The sequence below is a fragment of the Nesoenas mayeri genome (genome assembly GCF_963082525.1).
Source record: "Nesoenas mayeri genome assembly, chromosome: 10".
NCBI classification, from domain to species: Eukaryota; Metazoa; Chordata; class Aves; order Columbiformes; family Columbidae; genus Nesoenas; species Nesoenas mayeri.
The window spans coordinates 13,941,017-13,953,810 of NC_137560.1; the positions used below are offsets into that span (position 1 = coordinate 13,941,017).

The following is a 12,794-nucleotide window of genomic DNA, read 5'->3' on the forward strand; positions in this document are numbered from 1 at the left end:
CTTTTAACTTTTTGAGGATATTTCCCTTTCCTCTGCCATATCTCCCTCAGGTCTCGTTAGTCCTGGCCAGGTAAAGCCCTGCGTTGGCCCTGCTCTGTAAAGTAAGAGCTTTGTCAGCAGATGTCATCTGTTTACAGCACATATCCTGATACACCTTTAAGTCCTCCTTCTACCACAGAAACCCTCTGTTTTGGCCCAAATAATAATTCCTCCTTGCAGAATCTCTGCAGACAGCCCTGTTTATTCCCAGGGACATTAGTACTTGTTCAGCAGGCTGAACACCCAGTGCTGCATGCCAGAATGAGTCCTCTCTCAAGTGCAACAGCCCTGCACTATAGGTGCTTTGTCACAAGTGGTTTGTCTGCACAGGCACTAACACAAGGGAAGGTCCACATTCCATTCCGTCTCTGGGATCAGCATCCACAGCCTCATCTGTCCCACACAAGGATGTTTCTTTCCATCCCCCACTACTGATCTTATCATTCTGCTCCTGCCCAATTCTCCTTCTCCAGTTTCTGTCCTCGTAACAAGGCTCTGCACATCACACACAGAGGTGTGAGCAGCTTCCCATGTCCCAACCAACACTCTTGCCCAACACTTAAACACTTGTCTGTAGGTGAACATGGACTGTGCCTGGCCCGAGCTCCTCTGGCATCTACCCACCACACTGTTCTGTAGAGCTCATCTCAGCAGCATTTGAGAATCCCTGTGAAAGGATTTCATTGTATTGCCCTTTTCTTTAAAGATCAATGGCATAGAGGTACAGAACCGAGAAGAAGCTGTGGCACTGCTCACCAGTGAAGAGAGCAAGAATATCTCCCTACTTGTTGCAAGACCAGAAATTCAGGTACTATAGCAACAACAATAACCAGATTAAAAAAAAAACAACACACCAACAAAACACCATACAACAAACAGCCTCTTCTGAGTCTTAAGTAACAGTTGCTGTTTTGTAGAAAGCAGTTAGAAGTTACTTAATTCTACCCAATCCACCTAAAACTATATTATACTGTTTGACTGGACATACGTATGGTATAAAATAATGGAATTCAGCAGTCACAGTACTTATATATATATATTTTTGTATTAAAGTTCAATTTATAAGATGTTCAGGGATTTATATGTGCTGCAATGCTATTACAAACACCAGTGCAAGGTATTATGGGTGGTTTCAAGTCAAAGCTTTTAAGAACATACTGAGCTCTAATTCCTATAGCTATTGATTACTCATTCATTAAAACGCCTATTATTTAGCCCTTTATACACTATTTCTTATTGTAGTTAAATACTGTCAAGAAGCATCCTCAGCTGTAATAAAAGGTTGAACCAGATCCCTTTGTAGAGCAGGGATTAGCACAACAAAGATGTTGAACAAACAGCCATGAGCACTATTGTTTGATCTGTCTCTGCTCCTCCTGCTGTGAGAGCAACTCTTGCTGGTGCACCTGCAGACCCGGGGTCAGGCTCACTGTCTGTCCTGACAGCCCAGATGGGTCTGATCTTTCCCTTGGGGATAATTGAGACAAGTAAAAAAGTCTCACAGAGCCCAAGGCAGCATTTGTACATCTCGCCCTTGACGCTGCCTCACGACTAGTATGTTAAGGCTTGGGCTCTGGAATATTTTTATACAGCACAAACTAAAACAGCCACAACTTTTAAAAGTATTTCCATGGATGAAAAGGATGGTTTTCTTTCATATATGAAGAGCCACTGAAGATAAAACTATGCTGCTGGAGATGGAGGCAGCTGTGGGGGGAGGTAGGATAGTCAATACTTGCACTTAGCACAAGTTGTGTGCTCCTTCCCAGGATGCAGCACTGTCACAGAAAGGGATCTCTTAAGATTTCCCAATCACTTTCCAAAAAGAAGGAACATAATTTATGTCACTCTTCATTCTTTTGACAACATTTGCTTTGATTTTCCCTGCCTTTTCACATAGCTGGATGAAGGATGGATGGATGATGACAGAAATGATTTTCTGGATGACTTGCACATGGACATGTTAGAGGAACAGCACCACCAAGCAATGCAATTTACTGCCAGCATGCTTCAGCAGGTACTGCCCCTCTGTTGTGCACTGATGTCAAAACTTCACATTGTACTCAATATTCCAATATTGAGCTTGACTCAATACATTTAGTGTCTCGAATGACGATCAAAGCAAAAGGACTTTCTCTAAAATCAAGATATTATGTGACTATCTGAGAACTTTATCTCCGGTACCAAAATGTTTTCAAATGTTACTTTAGCAGAGAGCTAACTTGTAAAATGTCTTGTTTGATAAGCATGCACATAGTGAAACAGCCTGCCTGCCAAAACCTTCAAATCCAGATGGAGAACTTGGGCAAATGACTGAAATAAGGTCTATATATGGGAAGAAAAGCAAAGGAAAAGTTTTTACATAGCAAAGTTTATGCAGGGCCATAGATTTGGAGCTGGACTCTTGTTCTGCCATGATTAATGTAATCATACAAGTTCATGAACAGTTTTTCAGTTTTCGTCTAGAGTTGTTGCTAAACTTTTATAAAACCCTACATCATCTGTGGGATCCACATTTTCAGAAGGCATGTATTCTCACTTCAGCACCACAGTAGAACTGGAAACTTTTGTGCACCTAAGTGGGAGAAGAAACATTTGGAAAATGTGACTTCTACCATTATTGCTACATAACTGAAAAGCAGATCTCACATTCTTCTGAAAAGTAAATCCACAGCAGGCTGTTTTCAGTCACTCTTTCTATGAGTTCTTAATAATGTTCTTTCTGTACAAATAAAATACACAGGAAGTGTAAAAGTAACAGATTAAGAAAACTATTTTAAAAACTACCCTGAAACATTTAATGTCCTTGCAATAATTTCTCTTTCTGTTTTTTCGTTTTTGCTGTTAGAAGAAGCACGAGGAGGATGGTGGTACCACAGATACAGCCACTATTTTATCTAACCAGCACGAGAAGGACAGTGGCGTGGGGCGCACAGACGACAGCACTCGGAACGATGAGAGCTCCGAGCAGGAAAACAACGCGGATGATCACACCACCTCCTCCAACACTTTAGGGAGTGAGAAGAAGCTGACGTACAGTCATGACACCCTGGGAAGTGGCGATATGCAGTTCAGCAATGAATCATTTATCTCAGCCGACTGCACAGATGTCGACTTCCTTGGCATCCCCGTAGACGAATGTGAGCGATTCCGGGAACTGCTGGAATTGAAGTGCCAGGTGAAATCTGCCAACCCTTACAGTCTGTATTATCATAACAGCACTCTGGATATGAGCAAAAGCGACCAAGAAAGTGTTGACAGAGAGCTGGAGATGCTGAACGAGGAGCTGCGCCATATCGAGCTAGAGTGCCTGAATATTGTGAGAGCTCATAAAATGCAGCAGCTGAAAGATCAGTACCGGGAGCCTTGGATGCTGCATAACAGCGGGTTCCGCAACTATAACACAAGCATCGACGTTCGCAGGCACGAGCTCTCAGACATTACGGAGCTCCCTGAGAAGTCTGACAAGGACAGCTCGAGCGCATACAACACAGGCGAGAGCTGCCGCAGCACGCCGCTCACGCTGGAGATGTCCCCTGACAATTCACTGCGCAGAACTGCAGAAGGCATTAACTGTCAGGGTAACGAGGGGGCAGCAGCATATAGCGTCTCCCAAAATAATTTATTTGCTAGCTCAGAAAGTCACGAATCCAGCACTAGTAAATCCCATGCCTCTGCTAAAGATCCCGACCTTGGCAAGCAGCTGGAAAGCAAGGAGAGAAGAGCCAGTGATGGAAGCAAAAGCCCTACTCATGGTCAAAAACCTTCTGGCTCTTACGTCTCCCCATACCATCACTCTCCATATAAACATGCTCATATTCCTGCCCATGCACAGCACTATCAGAGCTACATGCAGCTGATCCAACAGAAATCAGCAGTGGAATACGCACAGAGCCAGATGAGTCTGGTGAGTATGTGCAAAGACTTTAATTCAAGCCAGAGCGAACCGAGGATGGAGTGGAAAGTCAAGGTCAGAAGCGACGGGACCCGCTACATCACAAAGAGGCCAGTCAGGGACAGGCTGCTGAGAGAACGTGCCATAAAGATTAAGGAGGAGCGCAGTGGTATGACGACGGATGATGATGCCATAAGTGAAATGAAGATGGGCCGTTACTGGAGCAAGGAAGAGCGGAAGCAGCATTTGGTGAAAGCGAAGGAGCAGAGGAGGAGGCGCGAGTTCATGATGCAGAGCAGGTTAGATTGCTTAAAGGAACAGCAGGGTGCAGAAGAAAAGAAAGAGATGAATATCATTGAACTGAGCCACAAAAAAATGATGAAGAAGAGAAATAAAAAAATATTTGACAATTGGATGACAATCCAAGAACTGCTAACCCATGGAACAAAGTCACCAGATGGCACACGGGTGTACAATTCCTTCCTGTCAGTAACTACTGTATAATCACCATTGCTAAATTATGTACATAAAACACTACCATTGGGGTAGAAATAATGCCTCGTTCAATGTGGCAAGATTTTTGTATATAAGATACAGTCATCGAGTTTATAGTTCAAATACTGAACTCTGCAACTGGGGGTGCCAGGATCTCCATTACGAAGCGGAGAGGAGACTTGCCCGTCTCCTTCAAAGGCAATATTAGCAGTGCTTTTTGGAATACTGATTGTACTTTTTTACTTGTTACCTTTTACATGAAGTGTTTAAATATCAGAAATGTATTAACCATACTTACACAGGTAATTTGCTTTAACTATATTCATATTAAAAGGTACCCATGCTATTCTTTACCTAAAAAAAATAATAATGGAAAAAACCCACAAGAGCAACTGCACATATATATTTTTTGTTAAACCATATTTTGTGATATTATTTTGCTGTTGTTCACTTCTACACAGAGTGCTGTTTATCAATATTTAGCTCAAGGTTTAAACTCAGAAGTAGAGTCATTCTCTTGTGATATTTAACATTTATCAAACAGCAGTCTTTAGAGTTATGCTCAACATTTAAACATTTTTCTTTTTAAGGTTTCTGAAGAAAGTATATAGGTTTCATCTGAAAAGCCTGAAGCAAAGTACACTATACTGCAGCTTTAAAGGATTTTAAAGCATGTTTGCAAATGTTGCAACCTATTGAAAAAATGTGCATGTACAGCTAACTTGTTTATATAAGACAGTTTGTGGAATTTGAAAAGCCCATGGTAGTAACTGTTTGCTTTATAGATTTGAATGTATTGAACTATAAAAGCAGTTTCATGAAGTCATCATTAGCTACAAACGTTAACGAGTAAAATGAAATAAAATAAATTATTGTTTTATATTCAAACTTCTGGTTTCAGTACGTAGAGTACTGTTTCCTTGAGCGCAGCTCCTGTGCTGCAGGAATGTCTGGACAGCCCAAGGGAGCCAAACCAAACAGGAAAATCTGCATTAGGACTTGACTGGGAATTGTGGATTGAGGTTTTCTTGTGGGAAGGAGAGATGGAGGGAAGGGGCAAGAGAGCAGTACAAGGAATATCAAGACTAGAATCAAGCAATGCATTTCTTCAACTCATGAGGCACTTAGGATGACCTGTGAGAAAGAAATAGGACTTCTACTCTCCTGGTTTGCTTTGTTTGGTGGTTTCTTAGTAGTATATAAAACTCACCTACAAACTTCATTGAGGGTTTGCATTAAAAACAGCCAATACATACATTAAAGCACATATAAATTAAAGTAAACAAATACATAAATTACAAGAGGTGTTGAAAAAGACAAAGTAATTGTCAAAGATGAATCACACTCCTTTTCTTGTTTACCATTTCTAATTAAGAATTAAGGTATTAATTGGAATATTCTGCTGGATTGAAGTAAGTAGATGCATTATGAACAGCTCCCAGGTTCTCCATCCCCTCTCCCTCTGCCCTTGCTCCCACAGAAAACTTGCACCTAAACCCTTCTAAGTTTTTGTTCTGGACTTTTCTGTCATAACTATACGGAGCAAAACTTATTACCTTAATAATAGAAGTGAAGAGTTGGAAGGGGAAAGATGAATTAACAGCTTATTGGTGCCTATTTTGTCTATTATCAAGAACCAAACAACAGATTTGTTCAGGAGTTTTTCCAGTCCCCTTGGGGATTAGCACTGAATGTACATCTACCATATTCCACAGAAAACTCTTTTGCATACCCCAAAATGCATCTTTGGCCCATGTAAATTGTCACTGCCCCTTGAAATCTGGACACTCCAGTCAATAAGCCTCTGTAAATTTATCTTGAAACGTTATTTTCCTTTAGGATAAAATACTAGTCTGACTGCAGTCTATGAAAGATTTCCCATTGGCTTTGTTAGAGCCAGGATTTCAACTGACACACTACCAGCCGTTATCATCAGGAGTGGTACAGTAGGAAAAAAAATCTATTATTTTCACAATGGACTGCCTTCAGCATAAGACACTTGCTACCTCTGTCTCAAATCTGCTTAACTGCACGTTCCTGTTCTGTTCATCCCAACTACAGGCATGAGAGCTGTAGCAGAATATCAGATGCTGAGATGCACAGGCAGAGCTATGATTAGTGTGAAATCATAATCAGGCAACAAGACGACATTTAGGCCATCTTAAGTCCACCTGGAAATACTGGAGTAGGATTTGAAATGCTCTAATGTGGAAGAATTATCACCAAGGTGTTCTTCATAAAAAGAGGCTCCTTTGGAATAACTTCACAGATAATGCTTCCTTTAGGCATCACTTATATAAATGCTAAGCAGTATGCATGTATGTAACAGCAGAAACATATTTGGGAATTCAAGCATGATGTGTAGAAATTACACCAAGACATCAACAGCATAAAGCATTAAAATGTTGAAGTAAATTTTTTGGCCAATCATTATTCTCACACCTTTGAGTTCTTCCTCTCCAAACATTTGTTACTTGGGTCACTTAAAATCACATCTCTCCTTAGTATTATGATTTATTAACAAACATCTGTTCACAGAATCTATCAGCCTGGAAATCCACGGAAACCTTTGCAAACCGCGGATTTTCCTTATCCCTTCTCAGTTAGCTACCTTATCGCACACCCCTTTTCATTGCCTTATCAAAGCACTTAATGAAATGTTGAAAAGGGAGATTTTGGTTCTTTTTATTGCTTGTAAAGAAGCATTGGAAATTATCATAATGTTAGTCCAAACCTGACCTCATTACAGTGCAATGAATCAGAGTAGAAAGCAGTCTTTGATGCCTAAGAGGAAATATTTAATCTAACAGATTTTTCTAAAAAATGCATTGTAGTACATACCTCAGTGCTTAAAGGTTAAACGACTGAAAGTGCTCTAGTTGCCCACAGGACATCTCATGCAAGAAATCATACCAGCGGAGATAGCATCTCCTGCCCTTTGTCAGGCTTTACCCAAAACCCAGCGCTCTCCTCCAACTTGTCAGAGCCGTGAAGAGGAGCAGAGCCTGAGCACAGGGTCCTTTCCCACAGCAGCGTGCTGACGCAGCTTCAGCACCAGTTACTCGGCTCCCACAGGGATCAGCACTGGGCAGCCTGGTCCTGCCATTGGGGAGGCTCGTGCCAAGTGTTTTTTGAAGTCCATTTAAACCTGGAATAAGCTAAAGGGAGCGTTGCTCACCTGAAAATATACATCTTCATTTCCATCCATCCCTCCCTTTTCCCTCCTCAGCCACTCCAGTTGATGTAATCTCAAACTTGGGTGATAACAGAGTCCAGAACAGTTTGTAGGCAGGGAGAGATCCTAAACACACAGAGGAGGAACAGGCAACTTCCCAGCAGACCAGAGCCCCTGTGTGCAGCTCCCCAGGGGCTCGTCCCTCCTGCCCCATGTCCCATCTCTGCTTTTGCCACAGCAGCAGCACGACACAGGTACAGACCAGCACCTCAGTCCCTGTCCTGTGGGGATGGGCAAACCAGAGGTGTTAATGGGATGCCCTGGATACAGGTTGGTGCAGAATTTGCCCTGATTCACTGCAATAAAAATAGGCTCTGTGTCAAACTGGGGTCAGTTTCCCTAAATTGCAGAACATCTCTCAGACCTAAGATCTATAAAAATGTAAAATAGTTGTTTGCAAATAGGGTTTAAATCAGCGTGGAATCACCCAGTTTAGATGTGCACTGAAATGGGAAAGCCTTCAACCAAACCTAACAGCATTTTTTTGTAAATTAAAAGAAGAGAACTTGCACATTAGGGATGGCAAATAAAATGAGGTAAGACTACATATTGCCTAGGGACTACTGGTTGGAGAACTAATTAGGATTATAAACTGGAAGTATGTAAATTAACCAAATATAATTATCTGCTAGTGGCCTTTGGAAATAGGTTACAGGATACTTGTTAGCAAAATTGCTCAAATGCCTCGAAGTCATTCAAAGCAAGCCATAAGCAATTTAAAGTCCTCTTTTTGCTTTATTTTCAATTGTTTTCAAAGCAGTTGTTCTATTAAGGATTTATTGGAACATAAACTAATTAGAGAGAAAACCCAAAAAAAACCAAAAGGCAGAAGGTGTCACAGCAGATGCTGTACCCTCCCATTCTGATGCCCCTGCTTTTATTAAATGTAAATTTTTAATATGACAAGACAGCAAAGACTCTGTGATTTCATCCCAGCAGCTTCACTTCTCCATCAGTACAGCTTCTGTGAGCTTCCAGTCAGAGTTAATCTGGAAGAGCAGCTTCCTTGCACAAGTACAGATTCTCAGCTCTACCGGCTTTGTGAAGATGTGTTCATTGTTCAAATGCAAACATGCAGAATTAATGCGCCTTTTCTCCAAGTGTCCGTCATGACACAAAGTAGTACTAGATTCAGGGGCTTCTGCAGGGAAAGCTGCTCTCTCCCAGTTCACGTTGTCAGAAACACAAGACTGGCCACTAGAGAGGCTGACGGTAATCAAGACAGTGCTATATCTTATCTAGAGAGACTGATGGTAATCAAGACAGTGCTATATCTTATCTAGAGGGACTGACGGTAATCAAGACAGTGCTATATCTTATATAAGAACAACAAAAAAAAAAAAAAAATGGGGGGGGTCACATGAATCAGCTGGGCTGATTTCATACTGAAGCACGAGAGCTTTAGTATACAGGCCTGACACAAAGCCCGCTTATCTGATCTAAAAGTCTCCAAGCAATCTCAGAAGATTTGAAAATGGACTATAATTTACATATAGTTAACTACCTTAATTGTACTAGGGAAGGATATGAAGAGAAGGGCCATCACAGCTTTGCATATCATAGCAGAATTTAATTTTCTGCTGCTAACCATACCTCCCACATACCCTGTAATGGTCACTGCTTAAAAATACATTCACCAGACCCTGAAGCCCTGCTAGCATCCTGCTGCCCACCCTCAGCTGTATCCTCCCTCCAGAAAGCACTGGGAGATCTGTGGGAGCTCATATTGCAAAACAAATGATGCAACTGTGTCTGTTGCAGGACTGATCATAAACCCGCTAATGGCCAAGCTGACAATTTGGCATGTACTGCTCAGAAGGGTTCTTGTGTCAACTCCTCCTCTCAGTTGGGTGCTGCACCTTCTTTCTGGAATCCTAAAATGCCCCAAACGCTGGAAACACAGTCATTTCTGTAGTATAAAGAGATGCAATCACCTTCTCTGAAAACTAGGTAGAAAATGCAAAACCAAAATGAATTAAAAGCTACTAGATTCAATCTGCCAGTTTTGAATATTGGAAATTAAAGCTTCATCCAAGTTCCTAAATTAGTACATCAACATCATGGATCTACGAGCATAACTGCAATGTTCTTTACTGATCCATTCCAAAATGGGACCAAAGTTCTACCAGTTTCCTATGAAAAACTGTGTTGTCTTCTGAGACACAAAATTATTTAGAGGAGATTTAATCAAAGGAATTATTAATGAAAATGTTGACCTGGCAACAACACTCCAATTAGTGTTTTCATTTACAAAAATATAATGCCAATATTATTTTAAAAAATAAAAAAAAATAAATCAGTGTAGCTCACTGGAGTTAAAACCCAAGTAAAAATCAGAACTGATATTCTTTTTCCTTCCATGCAAAAACAAAGTAATTTCTAAAAGATAACTGAATTTCTCCAGTATCTTCTCCTCAAGCACCTTTATGCAAACATGAAAAAAATCAAGCAAGCCCAAACAGCCCATACCTATTTCTCCCAGCAGATGATGTTGGCCTTAGTTCATGCTCTTCTCACACCCTACCTCGCATTTCTCCACTTTCTGGGAAAAAACTGAGTCAGTTAAGTCAGAAAGGGACCAAAAAGAATAATCCCTACAGTTTCCAGTTGGGCCTGGGCCCAGCTATGATGAGGAATCAATTACATAAGCAGGAAATTACATACGTAATGCACACACACAAAAAAAGCCAGATCTGGCTCTGCTTGTGTGTTTTGATTTTGTGTTCAGTTCCTAAGGATCAAAAAAGGACCTAGTCCACCTCACATATGATAAGTACATAATATTTCATGGAAAATTATAAATAATCTCTGCTGGGACTAGAAAAACCCCCAAAGGACTGGAAATATCTTTGTTTCCATGGCATAAAAGATTGAACAGCTTGCTCTGAAACCCAGGTAGGATATTCTGTTACAAAATAACAAGCCTAAAGAGCAGCACTTGCCCAGAAACAAGGGGTCAAAATCAAAATGCTGACACATCCTAAAACGCAAAAGTGCAAATGGGCACGATAGCTGGGGTGGCTGGGTCACAGGCCGCTCAGGCTGGCCAGGACAGAACACTTGGTCTGTCCTTTCGAATAAGTTTGCCAGGGAGGAACTTTAAAGGTAATTTCTTTGACAATCCATCCTTTTTATGTTAAGCAACTGCAGGACTGTGCTACAGGGAGCCCCATTAACTGAGAATAAGAACTTCTCTGTAAAAGTGAACTTTTGGTGACCTTCTCTCAAAGAAAACACTTTATCATATTGGAGCGTGGGCCTCCCAGGTGTCACAGCGAGGCTCGGACCGGGTGGGATTCTATTGTCCCTATTAGGAGAACTAGCTTTGATTTTCGATAATCCATCCTTCAGCTTAGCTGGGCTTTGTTGGCTTAAAATGCCATAAACAAAGACTACCAAAAAGGCAAATCCAGCTATAATTGTTTAATATAATAAATCAAAAGAACTGCAAGTTGAAAGCACCCAAATGTTTGTCAAATTTCTGCTTAGCTCTAGTTTAACGTAGGCATCCAATGATTATTAGTCCTTAGGGCTTGAAGTAGCAGCCAAAATAAAAGCAGTAAGATCTCACCCAAATAACTTCCACAAGAAACAGGATTCAATTTGGCCATAAGGTGCAGCAAGTGCAAATGCCAAAAGTAACAAAAAACAAAGCTAGTTTTACAAAGCTATTCCATAAAATGCTTCTCTGCTTTGCTGCATTTGAACTCCCCAAAAAACTCCACAGGCTTCTACTCAGGGCAGAGGCAAGTACTGCATGATTGTTTGGTAGTGAACTTACAAGCCTTCTTCAGTATTCCCAGTCCAAAGTAAAACTGTGTCTAGTAAGGAAAGACTAACCCTTGCTGTATATACAACCACACAGCTTTCTCCCATGACAGCATTTTCCAATGATGCTAAAAGTCTTCCCTCATTTTTTCTTTCTAGAAGTTTCTGTAGACATCTCTCTGTGCATCTGTACTACAGAATAACTGAGGCTGGAAGGGACCTCTGGAGACCACCTAACCTCATTCACCACTCAAACACATTATCAAGGATTGCTAGGCCAAATACAAGCAAACAAGGTGCCACAGAATACAGATTTAAGCCAAAGCCCAAAGGCGCGATGAAGCAGACATTAAGTGGGGGGTTAACAGTTCCAACACAGGCTCTACCTCTCTTCTCCACAAGCATTTTCTGACAGACACTACAGCATGCCCCTTCTGGTCCTTGTCCTGCAAGGCTTATCATTAAGCACTGTAAGTATCAGCTTTCCTAATGAAAACAACAGCAGGTTTTAGTAAGCTGACGTGAGTGGTCCTCGGCGTGTGGACAGGGCAGTGCCTGTATTAACAGAGTCCTTTGGGTCCCAGAGCCCTGGTAAGTGACGCAGTCCCTGTCCTTGTTGGTGACCCCAAGCTCCACACACAGCTGGTTCATGAGGTCAAGGACTGGGAACAAAGCTCTAATATCACACTGCAAAACTGTTGTACCACAGCTCTAAATGTGGTCAGGCATGAGAAGAGAAGCAGTTGTGCAAGGCTTGCACTTGACACACAAGACTTGGCAGATGATTTTGTATTTATCCCCTTAAAATATCTGCACTGGATGCAGCACACACACCATACACCGAGGGGACAGAGAAGGTTACTCACCTTCAGGTGTGCACACAACAGTATTGTTCCTTTGAATTATTCAGGCTGGGGAAGAAGTCACATTATTAAGAAAAAGTAATAACCACTACCTAGCACATCTGCTTGTATTTGTGAGTCACACATGTGCCGACTCTTCTCCTTCCTCAGTCCCAGTAGAGTTTCTACATCCTTTGCTAAACATAAACAGCACCAGTCCCCCAGTGGAAGCTTTGCTTAACTTTATAGAAGGAGCAGACCTTGCTGAAAAAAAATAGCTTCACTCATCAGCATTAATAGCTTATATATCAAACACTCATACACAAATGAGAAAGAAAACCAAAGCTAGAAGACCCTTTTACCATGTTTTACAGTAATGTAGCATCTGTCGTTTTCAAAAATAAGTCAGAGTAAATGCGGCAGTTTCATTTGGCAGCCTGCATGTGGCTGTTGATGAGTACAGAGAAATATTTCCAAATTAAATGGATGAGCATCCATGTGGCTAAAGTAGTACAAGACC

The 12,794-nt window shown here is 41.3% G+C and overlaps 1 protein-coding gene across 2 annotated transcripts in view; it reads left to right on the forward strand.

The window, feature by feature from the left end:
- Positions 1–4,438, forward strand: part of PDZRN3 (PDZ domain containing ring finger 3) — a gene marked incomplete at both ends in the record, with an annotated part of 139,168 nt that extends 134,730 nt beyond the window's left edge. For both annotated transcript variants that reach the window (XM_080350465.1, XM_080350466.1), the window contains 3 exons: positions 746–847; positions 1,940–2,056; positions 2,888–4,438. In XM_080350465.1, the coding sequence (XP_080206591.1) occupies positions 746–847; positions 1,940–2,056; positions 2,888–4,438 (1,770 nt within the window). The remainder of the gene's footprint in view (positions 1–745; positions 848–1,939; positions 2,057–2,887) is intronic.
- Between the last annotated feature and the right edge of the window lie 8,356 nt (positions 4,439–12,794).